This window comes from Emydura macquarii, unplaced genomic scaffold (assembly GCF_026122565.2).
Source record: "Emydura macquarii macquarii isolate MOO-44397 ecotype Brisbane River unplaced genomic scaffold, CSIRO-AGI_Emac_v2 contig_2422, whole genome shotgun sequence".
Classification (NCBI taxonomy): Eukaryota; Metazoa; Chordata; order Testudines; family Chelidae; genus Emydura; species Emydura macquarii.
The window spans coordinates 40,963,047-40,982,232 of NW_027132559.1; the positions used below are offsets into that span (position 1 = coordinate 40,963,047).

Below are 19,186 nucleotides of genomic sequence, written 5' to 3' on the forward strand. Positions count from 1 at the left end.
ATTCAGACAAACAGTGTATTTGTGTCAGTGTGTGATCATTTGGATCTAACTCCGAAGTAAATGCACAAAACCCCTGGTTTTGTATTTTTTTTAAAGACAGATACAAGAAGTACATTAATACAATGTTACAGCTGAGATTTTAAACACACAAATTACTCACAAAATTCATAGTTAAGGCTCCCACAGCAACATTACATAGTTCATATATTTGAAGCATAAATATATTACCATATATTAATAGGAAACTCTACATATGTGAAAAAGAGCTGAGTTATATTTGCTGTGGAAATCACAAAACTAAGGTTCAGGTCCACAAAGGTACTAGGCTCCTAACTTTCACTGATTTAAAATGGAAAATCTCTGTGAAACTAGATCTAAAGTTCTCTGACTTTTGTGTATGTAAACTCTCGACTGTAACATTATAGGTATATATGTTACAAACATGTCTATATGTACAAAAGTAATATTAAGGCCCCAATCCTACAAATACTTATGGGACTAATAGTATGTAAAGTTAAGCATGTGAATAAGTGCTTGCAAAATCAGGGCCTGTAGCTGTAGTGCATAATGAAAGAACAAATACTAAATCAGACAGATTCAGATTTCCACTGTACTTGAGAAAATACAGTATCAGGTCAAATTATAAAATATACATCTACCATTCCAGCTTTTAAAAATATTATATAATTATTATAGACAGTCTAAGGCCTTCTTTCCATAGTAATCCATCTATGTGATAGTCAGTAATTTATTTGTGCAATTCATAGAGGAAAGGGAGCCATACAAAGGTCTCAAAGCTGCACATGGATGTAAATAACATGTAATACATTTAGCAAATGATAATGTAAACCCTAGTAAGATATATAGCAGAAAAGAGGAGAAAAATGCATTCCCTGGGGCTGGAAAGTTATTGAAAGTTCAGAGCCAGGGCAAAGCCAGTTTATAGTGTGTGCATGGAATTTCCTTGGCTGTCCCCCACAAATAAATCAGTGGTGGTATTTACACTGAAAAAAAAAGTGTTAACAGCAACATTGTGTAAAATTCATGGCTGTGCATTCGATGTTTATTATATTTTAGTGAGAAAATGCCTTTGTTCCTACCCTGGTAAAGGAGACCTAGAGGACATTGGAAAGCTGGGGGGCGGGGGTTGGGATACATACAAAAGCACTTATGTGTGGTGTCTAGCTCGGCGGAAAGGGTGCCTAGCTTCCAGCAGCAAACAGCTCCTCTCGCTTTCTCGGGCTGCAGGGCCGTAGCAAGCCGCTACCGCCGCTCTAGCTCCAGCTCCTCCGGAGCTGCGAGATCAGCTGAGCCTGGGCGTCACGTGGGCTGTGTGTCGAAGGTCACAGCGCTCACAATGGAGCTGTCGGAGTATGTGCAGAGCGGCTTGCAGACCCTAGCCGATTCTGGCTGTTTTTCTCCCAGAGCCTACACGGTTCTGCTCCAGACGGCTTTCCAGAGCTTGCTCAGCGCCCAGGCGGACTACGTAGCTTTAGGTAAGCGCTGCTTCTCGAGTAAGAGGAAGAGGAAAGGAGCCCTGCAGTGTCTTACTGGGAGCAGCTGGAGAGAGACAGGAAAAAGGATCTATTTTTATCTCCTGCTGCATTATTGTGACTTGTGTTTGCAGCTGATTGTAGCTAGAGCCAGACCCCTAGGTCCCTGTGCTGTAACGCAGACTAGGTCACCTGCACCAAGCCAGACAAACACCAACGTAATCGCTTGCCCACGTAGTGTTCTTCTCCCGTGTTTGTTATTTCACTGCAGAAATAGAAGTGTGTATTTCTCGCATGTGGCCTAAAAGAGATTGCAAGCGCCAGTTAAATGAAAGGAGCTTGGATGTTTTGACCATTTGCATAGCTATTACTTCTTGTCCTGGTTGGTTATTCGAAACAACCCTCGGGGAGGGTAAGCTACATATATTTGCCAACGGGAGAGGTTAAAATGAAGATGGCAAGGGCCGAATGTGTATGTGGCAGTGGGTCGAGTTTGGTTTTTGGTAGCCGCAGTCCCAGTCTCTAGTTGATGTCCCCTCTGCATATTTTTCATTCCTAATTCCATTTATTTTCAGTGCAGTTTGTGTAATCAAAATCTGTTGCCTGGTCGGTAATTGTACATGCAAAGTGATGGTGTGTTGACATTTGACATGCAGCTTCGCACAGCAGCAGGGTGGAACAACAGGATTTGTTTTAATTATTCGGCTAGTGACTGCTGTATAATCCAAAATGTTTCTTTAAAAATCCAAATAATCTGGGGGGTGATTGTAGCTAAAACGGTAATTGTTGAACAAAATTCTAGTTTACTGGGGGAGGGGTTACTCAACGTTTATAATCTTTTATTGAAATTTAATCTGTAGGCAGTTCCGAAGTAAATTGTTATTCGGAGGAGTATTACACTAAACGCAAGTGCTTGAATGTTTAATTGTGTGATGTATATAGCAATTAAAACTAGGGCATCTGCCTATTTGTGTCCGTGCCTTCTCCTGGGTTGCGAACAAAACATTTGTTTTGTTTTGTTCTTTGTTCTTTCCTGGGGGATGTTTCTTCCTATGGCGATCCCAACATTACAGCAAATCCATGCACGTATTTTATTATTTAAATTGTTCTATAATTTGATCCTTGAAATTTAATTCCATAAATAAATTGAATAAAATGGGGGGGAGGGGGGGAGGAAGGGCTGGAAGAGGGGGATTAGGAGAAAAAGAGCTAATATATACAGAAAATATGTGAAACCTTTGTCTTTATGTTCTTTTTAATTTTATGAGCCGGATTCTGACCTCAGTTATATCGGTGTAAATCCGGAGTAATTTACACCGGTGTAATCGAGGTCAGATTTTAATTCCATGCCTCTGGTGAAACGGCTCTGAGAAATGCTTACCAGTAAGTGCTGGGAGGTTAAGGGTTTCCCTATGATACTTAAGATTTTTAATTGGTTGAGGGGAGACATATGTATCCAATTATTACTTAAACTAACATGTTAGCAATGATTTTCACAATATGAAAAATACCTGTCTATTGTGCTGTATTTGGTCTACATACCCTTCCACCCTCTAAATTATGAAATATTATCCTTTGTATCTTCCTAGAACAGTTCATTTTAAAAAGAAAGAGATGCCCCTTTAAGTTGTTTTCAGACTTCAGGAACAGGTATATCATCAGTAATTCATTTATTTTAGATCACCCAGACTTGAAACATATTGACCCAACAGTATTAAAACACTGTCATGCAGCAGCTGCAACTTCTATATTGGAGGCTGGGAAACACAAAGCCGACAAATCTACTATAAGGTACTTTGAAGCCACCCTATTTTTCTACTGGCTGTTACTTCAAATTATCCTGCTAATTTATATTCAAAGACTAATACCATTCTGTGTTTCTCTCTCTAGCACATATCTAGAAGACTGTAAATTTGATAGAGAGAGAATAGAACAATTTTGCACCGAATATCAGGTTTTAAGCGAATTTTAAACTATATTTCCCTTTTCTAATTATTCATTCAGTAGAAGTTGGCAAATACATGTTTTCCTTTTTTCAGAAAAACAAAGATACGTTGGAAATCATATTGGGAAGGTAGGTTATTCAATCAATAGAAGTCATTTTTCAGTTATAGATATTACTTAAACCAGCAAATTAAAAACTGGGGGGGGGAGAGAAAATTATAATAAGCTATTTAAATGACTAAAATAGCAAAAGTAGTTCAATTTTATTTGTAACACTTTTAAACACAAATTTAAACAAAATATTAGCTTTCCTTTCTGCATTTAACACTCTTCTGTAAATAAAGTTTTGAAGTTTTGAACTATCATTTGAAAAAATCGTAAAAAGTTGCTAGCGTTTGTTGAAGGAAAGCCTTGAAAAATTGACCTTTACTTTTAGGGTAGGGGTACCCATAACCATTGTATCTTTCAGTATAGGCAGATGTCCTCTTCACATAACGGATGTTTCTTGGCGCCTGGAATATCAAATCAAGGTAATCTTACCACATTAGGACACTTATTTGGTTTGATTTTCTTTTATCTGGTAATGTCTGATTTTTATGCGTGTTTTGTTGTCACTTTAGACCAACCAACTTCATAAAACTTATCGACCTGCCTATTTGGTGACCTTAAATGTGGAGGTACTGTATATCAGTTTTCCCAACATAAGTAGATAAAAGGCAACTACAGGCTCGGGACGCATTTTAACTGAAAAGGTGTTATTTTTTTCCTTCAGAAGAGCGACTCAAGATCACACCCTGACGTTAGTTTTAGTTGCACTATGGAGCAATTACAGGTATTCTTTATATCATCACTGTTTCTGTATTTGACTCCAGCGCTGTGAATTTTGATCAGGTGTCAATCAATAACTAAGTTTGTAAACAATTCGAAAAAAATATATGGGGTTGGGAAGAATGGCTTTTGTAAAACATTAAATTAAATATTTTATTTTATCTCTACTTCTGATATGAAGCGGCCAGCAAACGAAGTTAAAGTTATAAGGGAATTACTGTTTTGTTGGTATGGCTTTAGAAACAGATGGATAACATTTCTTATAAATGTAATGCCAGTCTGAAAGGAAATCCATCCATTTCTACAATTTTTAATCTCCTGTGATACAGAGAAAATATAAAGGAGATAATGGTATTTGGATAATCACTGCATGATTGATTAAAGTGTATAAACTGAAGAGTTTTTTAATCGGTGTTAATTGCACGTAAGAGGAAGTAATGAATTGAAATATACATTGATACATGCTTAATTGCTAAGCAGAGAACTAAACAGTCAGAGCTGTTATATTGAAAAATATTAGGGAAAGACTGTGAGGGCTGGGAAATGCAAAGATATTCCAATTTGAAACTTAAAACTCAAGTGAAACGTTTCCCCAAAAAACTTTGTTTTACTTGCACAGATATATTTTGGTTAAGTGTAGGTTTTGCTGAGTGAATTACATTTGACATGCTTTGACAGCAGGAATATGCTGTCATAAAATTTAATTGAAATTAAATATTTTCAAAATATTACAAATGTGTATATGACTATTGTGATAAGACACAGTTAACATTAAAATGTGCTAAGTTTATCAGCAGTGTACTCCATCTTCATGGTCAGAATATTTAGTAGAGGATCCATGTAAAAAGCTATTTGTTTCAAATATGTAGAACACTTTAAGCATTGAAGTGTGATAATAAAGTTATTGTTTTAGCTGACATTTAAATAATTTGTATGAAATATAAAAGTTGTCTTATTGAGGCACGTGCTGCTAGTCCCATGTCATTTAGTGTATGTACAAAGCATATGTATTTGTCTATAAATACTCAATTTGTTGCAAAATATATTCTAAAATTAAGTACTCACATTTTTTAGGATTTAGTTGGAAAACTAAAAGATGCAGCAAAAAGCCTAGAAAGAGCATCTCAGATGTGATTGAAGGAAGTTGACAATCTACTCGGGTTCAAGAGGAAGAAAAGAACTCTGACTCCCAACAGTTTCTTCTTAAGGAACATGATGAATCCCTTTTCTTCTTATTTTAACTATCATGTAGTGACAAACCCTTAGACCTTATTGCTTGTATAGCAACTATTGCATTTGAAATTCTATATTCTAGTAAGTGTAACAACTATTTCTGTGCAGTCAAAGAATGAAATTTGTTAGTCATCTTTTTTATGACAACTTATTCTTATGTTAGATGGCTCGATAATTGATTTATCTTTAAAATATCCCCTCTATATTACTTTGTGCTTTTTTAAAAAAAAAACCCATTTTTCTGATATTTTTCCACACGTTGCAATAAAATGGATTAATTTCTTTCCTCTATGTTTGTGAGTGACAAGTTCACAAGGGAAGGAAATAGCAGCTACATTTAAAATGACTTTCTTGGAGCACCAGTAATATCGTACAAAAGGCAAAAACTATTTCAGTGGGATACTGTTAATGTTCTACTCGTACAATTTGTTAGATTGTAGTGCAGTTGTCCGACCGTTGCTGTATCGTTTCACTTCAATTGACGTTGCATTTTGCGTGAGATTAAAATTTACTCAAACTTTGTATCAGGAGGCAGAACTGCCGCTCGTTAATCTTGTTACGGATTTACTTATTAAAAACCCAGCACAAGCACTACTCAGCGAGGCAAGCACTGGATTCTTGCTGAGGAGTCCATCCTCTTTCATTTCAGGGTGGTTGCAGAGATGGAACTGGAAAGGAACCACCGTTGTCCCGCAACCTCTTCAAATTACCTTGCGCCGTATTATCCCGAAGCTTGTCCCTCCAGAAATTATACCCCTGTGTATGAAATCAGAGTTGATACATAACTCTTCTCCCAGTGATCTGAGCGATCTTCTTCGTCGCAGCCGGTGTCTTTAATCAACAGGCGCGGGGGAAAAAAAGGGGGGGGGCAGAGGGAACCTCATTTGCTGAAGAGAATAAGCACCTGTTTAAATGCAAAACCGGGGCTAGCTCCTGATTCGGGCAAAACACTGAAGAGCTCCGGGGCGAGAGTGCGGACTACCGCTGTGGCACTGCCCCTCCTTCATTAAAACTCAGAAGCCTGGCGTGGGGCTTTATTGCTCTGCAGCGATCCTAAAACTTCATAGGAGGGGCGGTTAAGAGGGGACCCGCTTTGCCCCCCGCCCGCAGTTGGCCAGTGCTCTCCACTACGATCTCTTCCCAACACCCCTCACACTAGGACCCAAAGAGGGGGTCGGGGGTGTTCTCTATCGTAGCCTCTTTGGCGAGCAAGCCCCTGGGCTGGGCTGGGCTGGGAGCGGGGCGTTAGCCTCGGCAGGTTTACGCTGTGGTGGAACGTGTCTAAGACAAGGGAGCCTCCAGTCCACACACGGGCTGTACCCAGCAGGGGAACAGGAGATGGGCAGAGCCCCAGCAACCCGCGCTCTGCCTGTGGGCGCCATCGGAAGGGTCGGGGCAGTCAGGGTGGGAAAGGCAGACGGAAACCGGGTGTCCGTGGGAAGGAAGGACTATGCCCCAGAAGGTAGGAGGGATCCAGGTGTGCGTGGACTATGCAGTGTGGGCGGGCAGGGTATATGTGGCGGGGGGTGGTCGTGTGTGTAGGGCTGGGTGGCTTGTGTGTCTGGAAGAGGGTAGAGCGTGTGTGCAGAGGGGCGAGGAGGAGAAAGCGGTGTGCTGCCTGGAGAGGGGCATGTGGAATAGTGGGGAGGAGGCTGCTGGTGCCTAGAGAGGGGGAGAACGTGGCAGTGGAGGAAGCAGGCAGTGTGGTTAAACTAGGAGCCCAGGAGCGTGGAAAGGCAGCGGTGTGAATGTGGGCAGTGCAGAGAGAAGAAAGAGGGCCAGTAGCACGATGTGTGTAGAGTGGGGGCAGGAAGCAAACCGCGTGTGTGCATCGAGGGGGACAAGTGATATGTTATGTCGAGGGATGAGGAGGAATGTGTGTGCCCCGTGGGGGTGGAGGGGGGGGGACACCGAGGAGTCGGCACAAAGTGCGGGCAAGGAGAAGAAAGGATGCGTGGAGCGGGGGGGAGGAGAACAGGCATGGTGTGTGTCGAGTCGGGGGGGGGGGGGAGCCAACACCTTAAGCGCGGCGGTGGAATAGAAGGCAGTTTGTGTGTGTTGAGGGCTAGGCGGAGCGCAGGGGAGCACGGGGAAGCTGCAGCTCTTCGTGGGTGCACCCGGAGTGTGCAGAGCAGGGGGCAGAAGAGGTGGGGAGTTGTGTGTGTGTGTAGATGCGGGAGGGCGGCTAGCCCGGCGTGGGGAGTGGAAGAGGAGGCAGTGTGTGCAGACAGAGTGGGGAGAAGAGGACGAACAGGGAGTGTGTGTGGAATGAAAGGAGGATGAGCGGGGGCCAGGGCGTGTAGCGAGAGAGGAGACAAGAGAGGGATCCAAGGGGTGTGGAGCGCGGGGAAAGAGGAGGAAAAGGCAAAGCGTGTAATGTGAGGGGCAGAGGAGAAGTGGGGAATGTGTGTGAAGTGGGGGGCAGGAGAGGGGCTCGGCAGTGTGTGTGCAGCGGGGAAAAGGAGGAATAGGCAGGGTATGTGTGTGTAGGGGAGGGGGAGGAGGAGGAACAGGCAGAGTGTGTGTGGAGTGGAAGGGGGAGGGGGTGGTGTGCAAGGAGGAGGAGAAGGCGGCTGAGTTGTGGGATTGGGTCATGGGGAGGCTGACGGGCTCCGACTACACCGACACTAATTCCCAGGCCACCCTTAAGGAATGAGGAGCCCCACGTGATGCTGGCGGGGCGGGCGAACTCTGAGCCATTTTGGGGACGGTGTCAGTTTCCACTGTGTGCCTTCAGCGTTGCATTTTTTCCCTCCTCCGCCCTCCCTTCCCTGTTCCCCCACCAACAACTATGAAATAATAATAATAAAAAGGAGACCAAGAGGCAGAGCAGGGGGACGAGGGGCAGACAATGGGCTGGTGGAGAGAGAACCCATCCGGATTAGAAAGATTTTAAACTCCCAGCTCCCAAGACACCCAAAAACCAAACTCAGAGGGAGAGAGCGAGGGAGCGAGAAGGGTCGGTGGAAGAGAGGCGAAAACCCGCTTGTTTTGTAACTAAAATGAGCTGAGAGCAGCAGCAGCGGCAGCAATAAGCTTATTGCAATTGACAGCGTCTGCAGTTCATTTCAAGATGGCCGCTTGGCTCACATTCATTTTCTGCTGAACGACTTTTAACTTTCATTGTCTTGTTTGGCCGCTCCGACCATCACCCACCGGCTCCTTTTTCCGGGTATGTATAAAGCGAGGTGTCTCCTTACCAAGGACGGGGGGCGGAGGGGGCTTTGCGGCGGGTTTAGGCCGGTTTGGGGGCTGCGAAGGGGACCCTAGGTGTCCCCCAAGCTCTCCGTATGGGAAAAGCGCTGACAGGCTGCTCCAACCACACACACACACACACACACACACAGCAGTAGCAGCAGCAGCCTGTGCACTCACTTTCGTTACGCACCCACATTTGCAGATTTTAGTTCCTTTCTTTCCCCAGCTGCCCCCTAAAACGTTTCTGTGCACATGGCCCCCTAGGAGAATATTTATATTTCCAGACCCTGCTTCCAGCCCGGCCTCAGCGCCCTTTGTTTAAAGGCAGATTTTGATTAAACGGGGACGGTTCTTGAAATCTGGAGCTGCCTAGGTCAAGTGATTTCAGTCCTCTCCGAAAGAAATATGCTTGGGGGGGTTAAAATGCGAGATACTGCACCCATTTTATAGAGATGGGGCCACTGGAGGGTAGTGATCCCGCTGGAGGGGTTGTTAGACCGGGGGGGACCGAAAAGAAAATGTTATTAACTTAAGTTGGACAAACACTTCTGTGAAATTGGATGGTTTGTAAGATGGCGGTTCCCAGTTGTTTCCAAAGCCTCTTTTTGCATTTGTGCTTAAAATGCTAAAGTTTCTGGACTTGTACCTGTTGAGGGGGCAGAGGGGAAGCCCAAGTTGAAAAATAACTTTTTTGGGTAAAGAAAACCCTTTGAGTGTGATCCTTGAAAATTGGGTGTGCAGATTTGCTCCAGCGAAGATAGTGTGACTGCAGGACATAATGGTTTTTTGAATGACTTTCTTTTCTTTAACTGGTATTTTCCTTCTAAGCCCGGGAAGGGCAAATTAACATGAAATACTTGGTAAAGTCTTGAAGGATGTACTTCTCGTGCAGTTTATGGCTGCACTAGAAAGTTGATCGTATGTGTTTATGTAATTGTATGGCCTTGACAATACACAACTTGCAGCTTTCCTAGCTATTTTCTGTTCATATTTGGGAGTAAACAAGTAAAGGGAAGCAGAAAAAATAAATGTATATAAAAGGAAAATCGTCATTTGCCAGTATCCTAGAAACTCAGCGTCGTGCCCCACTCTCCATAAAGTTTAAGAAAATGTAGACATATCTTCTCAATGCCAGCTATAGCCTTCAATAGTTTTCTGCATAGTTTGTTGTAGCCAGTGTAACTTTATTTTATAGGACCCTTAAACACGAGAGAGACTCTGGAAATGTAATCCAGTAAAATTGCTTAGAGGGACCATTTACAATAAACCCCGTAAACTCTGACAGACTTTTGTTGCAATTTACCAGAGATACAAACTATTGATCTAGACCAGATTATGGCGATACCTACAAATTAACATGTTAGTTTATTTAGGTAGACTGATTGGGTACTTCGACTAGTTAAATGTATGAGTTTGATTTTAAGGTATGGGGGATTTTTATGCACTCTGCTGCCATTATTCGGTTCTTTCTTTGCTACAGTATGCTGTGCAAAGATATGTGAGCTACGTATGCGTTCTTTGGGGGGAATACTGTATCTACAGTTCCTTTAAAACATATGTGGACATTCTTAAGTGAAGGGACAGTAACAGTATTCATAGTAACAGTGGCTCTTATTCCCAAAGATAATAAGGCTTTAGATGACAGGTTCTTTATTACTGACCAGCCAGTTCTTCGAGCGGATATATGTGCAAAGTCAGTAAAACAGTCTGAATGAAGTTACCTATATTTTAATTATACTTTAGTTACACACCTGGAAAACCGAATTACATAGTTTATTTCACTCAGATTTTTTTCATAGTCTATCTGATTATAACCACAAGAACGTCCTTCTGTTTTTCTTCATTTTGACATAACCCGTGTAAGGCCTCTAAACAGTCAGTTGGCTGTCTTTGTTTACCGCTAGCAAGTTTTACCAGCATGTATTGTTACATTTAGTTGGGGTTTTGTGTAACTATCTATATTCATGTTAAGGGACGTTTGTGTTGACTGTGGTGAGTGTCAGGATTCCTAACGTTGACACCAGTAGAAAAATCTTTTAAATGGATTTTCCTCTAACCAAAATATCATGGTCAGGTTTTGCTGTAGTAAAATATATGGGGGGGGGGGGGGGGGTGTATAATGGACACACACATCTACAGGAGTGTGTGTGTGCATGTACAAGGGGGCTTGTGGTGAGTATTTGGGTGTTTGATTCAGTTTGCTGCCTAATATCACAGATTTCAAAGACAGCTCATAGTATGCGATTAGCAGAAAAAAGAGCTAACTTCAGGTAATAAATAATATGTGATTAGGGGAAGCGTCGACTAAACAAGGTTCACGGTCGAATTAAATTCTCCATTTAGGAAGAGGCTGCGCTGCGTGAAATAAAACATGAAGGATTTGCGCTAGTATTTCAGGAGTTGGGAAGAATTCTAAACCCACCACCCTATGTGACCTCTGCCACTGTGTATTGTATTTTGCAATATGGATATGTGTGATTTACACGGTGTGGGTTTTAACAAAGCAGAGAAAAGTGAAAGCAGCCTATTCATATTTGAGTAATTTAAGAAATCCCAGCTCGATGGCGTTAGAGTAATACGCTTCAGAGACTGAAGTAAAGCAGCCTTGGATTTATTCTGTCGTAGAAAAACATGCTGTCGATACCAGTAAAACAGAGTGGCAAGCTGGAGACTTTTGAGGCGATCTTTTAAATCAGATTACAATGACTTTTGTGCCTTGACTCCTTGGGGATATCACCTCTCTCTATCCCTTTTCGCAGTCATTTAATATTGGAGAGTTTGTCTCCTGTACATAGTTCATTCAGAGAGTCTCATGCAGAAGTCAGTGACGTTTTCTTGCGAAGGTGGCTCATGGGCGCTGTGGACACTTTCTCAGCAATATTGTACCCCTCGCCTGGCCAGTGGGGCTGAAATTCAAAGCTTGACGAAACCTCCTTGGTATTGTTTTGTTTCCCTGCTTGGTATCGAAGTTTGAGAGGATCTGGAGAGAATCTCGAGCACTTTCAAATAGCGAGTGTCATAAACTCACACATTTCAGCCGAGGGGAGCTAAGAGTGAGATCAGGAAACGTAGCCCGTATAGTGGGAGCACTGGAACGAGAGGCTGAATGGCATGCATTAGAGCAACATTGCTGCGTCACACTGTTCAGGTTCTAGTTGGCAGAAAACAATTTACTGTGCAGTTGGCGCAGCTGGCAGTTGTTGGTTGTTTTTTTTTTTCCCCGTCTGTGGAGTTCCCTCTTTTTCTTTCATGTATATTATGCTTTTTGTTAGTGCCACTGCATCCGATGGCGGTGTGGAGGCTGCGGGCTGTGAAAATGACATTTGTTTTTCACTCATGTCCATGCACAGTGTTGACAAGGTGTTGATTTAGCATTAGGAATGGTCTGGTCACATGGTGCTTTGCATATTGTCACTACCGCACTGTTTAAAGAAGCTTTTATTGCTGGAAAGGTGATTTGTTCGAACAGTCTGAGATCTGCCCACCGCTTTCCTCCCAAACGGGCACCTCAGCCCCTTGTTGCAAATCTCATTTCACCGGGGCAAAACTTTGCCTCGTTCCTGTCCTGTCCGCGGGAGAATTTCATTTTAGACCCAAAAAAAAAAAAAAGCGCGTTAAAACGAGACCGGGTTAAATAAACAAGTCGGTAACGCGATCGCAGGGAGCTGGGGCGAAGTGTACAGTTGGCAAGCGAGGGGGATCTGCCTGGGAAGGCGAAGGTTCGGCTGGGAGAGGGAGGGGGCAGAGGCACGATCTTAGACAAGCTCCTTGCACCGAGTCGACGTGGATAGAGGCCCCTGAGAGGATCCGAAATGGCCGAGACTCGGGAGGAGCCTCTTGCATTTGCCTCCACTAGTCTAAGACCCCAACACCGGCTCGGCGCAGCTCTCTGGCCGCCTGAGACCCCTCCCACCACCAGCTCCGCTTTCAGCCCCCACCCCCATCCCCGTCCTTCCCTCCCAAATCCGGCGCCGCTCCCTTTGCACCCTGCGGGATCGAGCAGAAGCTCTGCTGAGCCCTGCCCCACCAGCACCCTCCGCACCGGACACCGCCTCCCCAGCGCTGCTTCCCCCAGCTGCACCCCCCAGCCCCAGCGTAGCTTCCTCCCAGCCCAGGCTCTCCCCAGCGCCGCGGGCAGACACCCGCAGCCTCCCTTTCTCCCTCCCCGGGCCGGCTTCCCCCAGCCCGCATCCTCTCCCCAGCTCCCCCCCGCCTGGCTCTCGTGTGTTCCCAGCGGTGGCAGGATGCCAAGTGTAAGTGTAAGTTGCTATAGCAACCCCCTCGGATAGCTGAGCAGTCCCGAGTCTGCACCGAGCGCGGCGCGGCGCGCGGGGGGAGCGGCCGCCGCCCGGACCCCAGGCCGGGCCGGTTGGGCAGCGGGCAGCCCGGGGGCTGGCCCGAGCAGCTCCGAGGTGCGTGTCCCCCATCCCCACCCCCGGCTCTCCGGAAGTGCCAGGCGGGCGCAGCGGGAGGCGCCGGTTCCCCTTTGTGTGACTCCCCAGCAGTCCCGTGCCCGGCCCACCGGACCGGACCGGACCGGACCGGATCGGATCGGCCTGCCCCACGTAGAGGGGACCGGGCTCGCTGCGGGCTCCGGCCGCGCCATGGGAAATCTCCGCCAGCGAGTAAAGGCAGCTCCCGCGGGGAGCGGGTAGGTGGTGTGCAGCAGCCTCCCCCTGCCGGAGCTGGCCGAGGGGTTGGACACGGGCCCCTCCGGTCCCCAACGCGGGGATACAGGCACCTCTGTCAGGGACACTTCCTGGGGGTGTCACCCGGCCCCCGGGCACCGCGCCCGCCCGCAATCCGCTGTCTGGCCACTCCTCCCCCTCCAACCTCTGTCCTCACTTTATTTGTCTCTGCATTTTGGGGATGCAACTTTCGTGTGGGTGGGGAAACGCGGGATCTCTGTACCTGGGACACTGAGCTCATCCCCTAGTCAATGGTCCTCTGTATGTGTCTTTCAGAGCCGCCTTTTCTTAAGCAAAAATGCACCGAACAACCAGAATCAAAATAACCGAGCTAAACCCCCATCTCATGTGCGTGCTCTGTGGCGGGTACTTCATTGATGCAACAACCATCATAGAGTGTCTACACTCGTGTAAGTACAGTAAGGCTCTTCGCATTGTTCCTCTGCTGCTTCACACCTCTCCCTTGCAGCCGGGAAAATTGAGCTATTAGATATAACCTCCAATATGCAGATTGGTGCGAAAGATGATTTGTTCGCATTTCATTTGTCAAAAGCCTTACAGTCTTTGTTAACGTAGTCAAATATATTTACTCTGAGCGTCTCCGTTTCACGTTAATTGCAGCTAATTAGAGTGTTTCTTGTTTAGCTTCAGCGCGCATTCCTGACAATAGACCACGTATTAGCTTGCATAGTGTAAAAATCGCAACTCTATCGCTGTTCATGTTTGAGTATTGCCTAATAATATTACTAAAAGCCTTACTTATTTTTACTTATAGTCTGTAAGACGTGTATCGTACGTTACTTGGAGACAAGCAAGTATTGTCCTATATGTGATGTCCAAGTTCACAAAACCAGACCGCTTTTGAATATAAGGTAGGAAAAAAGTGTAATTTTACTTTATAAAAGGAGTCTAGCAGTGAATATTTTGATGTTATCTCTTCATCTACAATTTAAATCTGAGAGGAGTTATCAATTTACATGCTAAAGTTTGCCTGTGTGCTGTCTTTGGAGTCTTGTCACGGACTGAAATCGAAGACTTCTCTGGATGCGAGACAGAAAGTTTTTGTATTTTTTGGAATACACTAACCGTTTGAACAATGTCCTTTCCCCTGTCCTTATTTATCACAATCCCATATTTTGTATCTCCATTTTCCACTCCACACAGACATCCTGCAGTGCAACCTCTTACTATTGCACTCCAAAAACATCAAAAATATTGATGAAACTTTAAAAGAAAAAGTTAAACTTAAAAAAAAAATCCTCATAATTTAGCAGTATCCTTCATTGCTCTCTTTTGATGTTTATTTTGTCATTTTGGTTGGTGGTTAGTGGTTACACATTTTTAAAGGCCTTCGTTTAGACTGAGTGACCATAGATTGCTAGTGGACAGAAAATATTTCCAATCCGATAAATTGCAAAATAATTAACATTTATTTTAATAACGTCAATTTGTTTGTAAAGTGCTGTGGGTTAAATTTAATACAATTGAACATTTTATTTTTGTAGACTATCCCTTATTGCTGTGGAACTGATTGTAAATGAAGAGCTGTAATTCTTATTCAAGTATTGCTGCATTTGCTTATTTGCATTTTGGGGGTTTTGTTTTTTAGGTCAGATAAAACTCTCCAAGATATTGTGTACAAGCTAGTACCAGGCCTTTTCAAAAGTAAGTTGTTAAATCAAATAGTAATACATAACTATTATGCTGGGTTTTTTAAACCTAGAGTAACAGAGTAAACTAAATGAAACATATATGCTTTCCCATCCAGATGAAATGAAAAGAAGAAGGGATTTTTATGCAGCTCATCCATCCGCTGATGGTAAAAGTTTCTGGCTTATACCTTTAGTAAAAATAACATAGACTTGACCTTATACTTGAACTATTAAGATATTTTAGCTTTTCTCTTTCATTTACAAATTATTTAACCATAAATACATTTAAGACACTGTAGATTCACCTTTCTGATTAAAGATATAATAAAGGCTATTACCGCTTTCCCCTGTTAATGAGAATTGCCATTCTTTCTGATTTTAATTTTAAAAAATGTAAACTGTTGTGTAAATTTCTGTGCAGCTGCCAATGGCTCTAATGAAGACAGGGGAGAAGTTGCAGACGAAGACAAAAGAATTATAACAGATGACGAGATAATAAGCTTATCCATTGAATTCTTTGACCAGAATAGGCAAGTTCTCTTGGCAATATTTTAAGTTTATCTATATCAACAGTTCTATCTATTATTTGTTGTAATTGTTTCATTGTTTTCCCCAGACTGGAACGGAAAGGAAATAAAGAGAGAGAGAAATCAAAGGAGGAGGTAATGAACCTTATTTTACTCTAAAGAGAAGTGTAGACAGAAAAGAATAATCACTTTTTGGACAGTTTGGTGGGTGAGCTAACTAAATAAGTATATCTATCTGACAGAAGAAACAATCCCCAGAAAAAGATGTTTAACAGAGGTTTGCAACACTCTTTAACCGCTTTGGATAGAAAGAAAATACTTTGGTAGACAAAGTAGAGGCTGTGTTAATACTTTTAAAAGGGAAACTGAAGTAGTTTATTTTTTTAATAACTGTCATTTTTTTAGAAGAAAGACCATATGAATTTTAAAAATATCACTTTTTTAAAAAGTTTATTAGTAGAGATGTTTTATCTGTTTTAGGACGTTACATATCCAATTACTTACATAGTATTTGATCTTTGCCTGCAATTTTATTTTAGTATTTAGCATCTATTTTCAATTTTCTTCACAAGGAATTCTCACTGGAACTCTTAAAACTGTAGTTGGTCATTTTATGAAGTTTGTACACTTTTATTCAATTATACGATGTCATCCTAAGTTAAACTGTTAGAAATTTGCTGTTTGTTCTCAGTACATGGACTGACTTTTTCCAAATATACTGTTAGGTGAATGACAAAAGATATTTACGCTGCCCAGCAGCAATGACAGTCATGCATCTAAGAAAGTTTCTCCGAAGTAAAATGGACATACCTAATACTTTCCAGGTACCTAGATTTTTTTTTTAAATTATTCTGTTTTGTTTAACAGTCCTCTTATTCTAAACTTGCCAGAGCTGGTTAACTGTTTTTGTTTTTTGTTTTGAATTTTAAAGTGCGTTTCTGATTACTTGTTTAACTCAAAACCAGAAAAGAGCAAGAACTAATCATTTTTAATGTGTATAATGTATTGTTGTTGTAGGAATAAGAAAACATTTTAAAATCCCACGGAAGCATTTGTATTATGCTGTAATTCTTTCAACTTTATTGCTGTCCTCTATATACTGAGGAAATTATTCTGCATGGATTTTTTTAAAAATTTAAGTCTTTTCAAATATACCAGATAAATAGTAAATATCAAAAGTTCTCCTCTGCCACGCAGTTTTGGAGTAAAAGTTTTTGAAGCCTCTTTGATAATATTGCTTTCTGATCACTTTTAGCTGGAAGAAAAATATTATGGTTTAAATTATTTTCTGATATTTATTAATTACTTAAATAGATCGATGTGATGTATGAAGAGGAACCTTTGAAGGACTACTATACACTAATGGATATTGCCTACATTTACACTTGGAGAAGGGTAAATACCTGCCATTTCTCTTCTCCTGCTGTAATCTTTACTGGTGCAGAGTGTGTGCTTAGAGTTCTCTTTGTTTTGCAGAACGGACCTCTTCCTCTGAAGTATCGGGTTCGACCGACTTGCAAAAGAATGAAGATCAGCCACCAGAGAGAAGGCTTAAATAATAGCGGAGAATTAGAAAGTGACTCTGGGAGTGACAAGGCAAGCAGCCCAGCAGGAGGCATCCCCTCTACTTCGTCTTGTTTGCCCAGCCCCAGCACTCCAGTGCAGTCTCCCCATCCTCAGTTTCCTCATATCTCTAGTACTATGAATGGAACCAGCAGCAGCCCCACCAGTAACCACCAATCCTTTACCAACAGAGCAAGGAAAACATCAATAAATGGCTCTTCAGCAACTTCATCTGGTTGACAGGTCAATGAGACTGCCGAAAAACCCGATTTATATAGATCTCTTCATGCCATTACAGCTTTATAGATGCTAATACATGTGACTATCGTCCAAATCGCTTTCTTTTGTAGTGACACCGAATTTGGCTATGAAAGACGGACTAGGTGACGTTCATATGGACGTTAATGAAAACGAAAGATTGTTCTGTAAAGAATTATTTTCAAAGGACTAGGAAGGAAACAAAAGTGTACCATGATGTGTTAGGAAAGAGGTGGAGTGATTTCTTCCCCATCGTGTGGACGTAGGAATCTCCGGAAGTGGATATAAACATTGGGATGTAGTTTGTTAATCCAGACTAACTCCTACATTACATTCTCTTCAATTGTGATTGTTATGATGCTGTTTTGTGAACCTGTAGAAAGCAAGTGCTTTTTCATCTTGAAATTCAACAAAACGGAAAGAATATGCATAGACTAATGCATATATGTAGCCATGTCACTGTGAATAACAATTTCTTGCGTATTAGCCATTTTGATTCTTATGTTGCATCCTCACTTTTCTGTTGCTGCGCAGAACCGATCAAAAAGAAAGTAAACTTCAGTTTTACAATCTGTATACCTAAAAGCGGGTATTACCATTTTATTTACTGACTTGTTTAAATGATTCGCTTTTGTAAGAATCAGATGGCATTATGCTCGTTGTACAATGCCATATTGGTATGTGACATAACAGGAAACAGTATTGTATGATATATTTATAAATACTATAAAGAAAATATTGTGTTTCATGCACTCATGATATGGTTGTTAAATTTCCAAACTGGTTCGACCCTGGCAGATGCCACCTGTTTGAACTTGCTGATCCTGCAGAGTACACTTTGTGTGTGTGTTAAAGCTTCAGTATTTGAAGAGCAAACACAAATCTCTGCTATCCTGGAAGCAATTGGCAATCTTAACAGGATTTTATGGGCTTTATCTTGTTTCAAGTGATATATTTTTACTTATACCCAACGATATTAATTGTTTAAATGGTGCAGTGAAGAAAAAATAAGGAACATTGAAGTAATTTACCTTATTGATTAGTTTTATTATTTGGTGTGATGGGATTGTGTTTTTAAAAAGCACATGGAATCATTATAGAAGCCATAAAATACGTGGTATAAATTTTAAGGAACCAGCAAGTTGCTGGATGAAGGCATTTTATCTAAATTTGTTTTAATATATATGTATATGGTACAGTACTAACTTCATTAAAATTTAAAAGGTACTTTAATAATTCCAATAAACTGTGGAGAATGCCTCGTCTTTAATGTTCTGCAGATAGGAGCATTTATCAGAGGCTTCTAAAGGGATTATTTTTTAACTAGAAGGAACACTTTCAACTTAAAATATCAACAGCCCCCCGAACACTTTTCAGTTTGTGCTTTGCTTTGGTCGAACTTCCTGTGTGTTCATCACCCATCATTTATACATTTGTGAGGGTGTTTATTCTATATGGATATTGTTTCATGTTTGTACGGGGAAAATTGTAGTTAAACATTTCATTGTCTCCAGTCTGCAAAAGAAGCACAATTCTATTGCTTTGTCTTGCTTATAGTCATTAAATCATTACTTTTGCATATAAATTGCTGTTACTTGTCCTGCTTGTTTTTATAGATCAAGTGACTGCAAATCCTCCACAGGGATTATTGATGTATAATGTCTTGTTAAACGAGATTTGATATTTTTTCCTGTAGTAAACATGTACAGTTCCATTTCAGCAGTTAAAAAGTTCAGTTTTATATACACGAAAAACTTTCATTTATAGTTGATCAAATAAATAAATAAAAGGGATACTTCACT

At 42.0% G+C, this 19,186-nt stretch overlaps 2 protein-coding genes across 3 annotated transcripts; both read left to right on the plus strand.

Annotated features, from left to right (window-relative positions):
- The first annotated feature begins 1,319 nt into the window (after positions 1–1,319).
- COMMD3 (COMM domain containing 3) lies at positions 1,320–6,020 on the plus strand. Its single transcript, XM_067562358.1, has 8 exons — positions 1,320–1,496; positions 3,173–3,284; positions 3,384–3,447; positions 3,533–3,567; positions 3,907–3,967; positions 4,058–4,114; positions 4,210–4,269; positions 5,340–6,020. The coding sequence occupies exons 1-8, from the start codon at positions 1,358–1,360 to the stop codon at positions 5,397–5,399; spliced, it is 588 nt and encodes a 195-aa protein (XP_067418459.1). The 5' UTR covers positions 1,320–1,357; the 3' UTR covers positions 5,400–6,020.
- A 409-nt stretch (positions 6,021–6,429) lies between these two features.
- On the plus strand, positions 6,430–19,186 carry BMI1 (BMI1 proto-oncogene, polycomb ring finger). 2 transcript variants are annotated; one of them, XM_067562357.1, is made up of 10 exons: positions 6,430–6,960; positions 13,661–13,794; positions 14,160–14,256; positions 14,994–15,049; positions 15,153–15,203; positions 15,458–15,566; positions 15,653–15,698; positions 16,289–16,387; positions 16,878–16,958; positions 17,040–19,186. In XM_067562357.1, exons 2-10 carry the CDS (start codon positions 13,683–13,685, stop codon positions 17,364–17,366), a joined length of 978 nt encoding a protein of 325 aa, XP_067418458.1. In that variant the 5' UTR covers positions 6,430–6,960; positions 13,661–13,682; the 3' UTR covers positions 17,367–19,186. The 2 variants fall into 2 exon arrangements, with proteins under 2 accessions (XP_067418458.1, XP_067418457.1); XM_067562356.1 differs by lacking the exon at positions 6,430–6,960 and adding an exon at positions 8,239–8,670.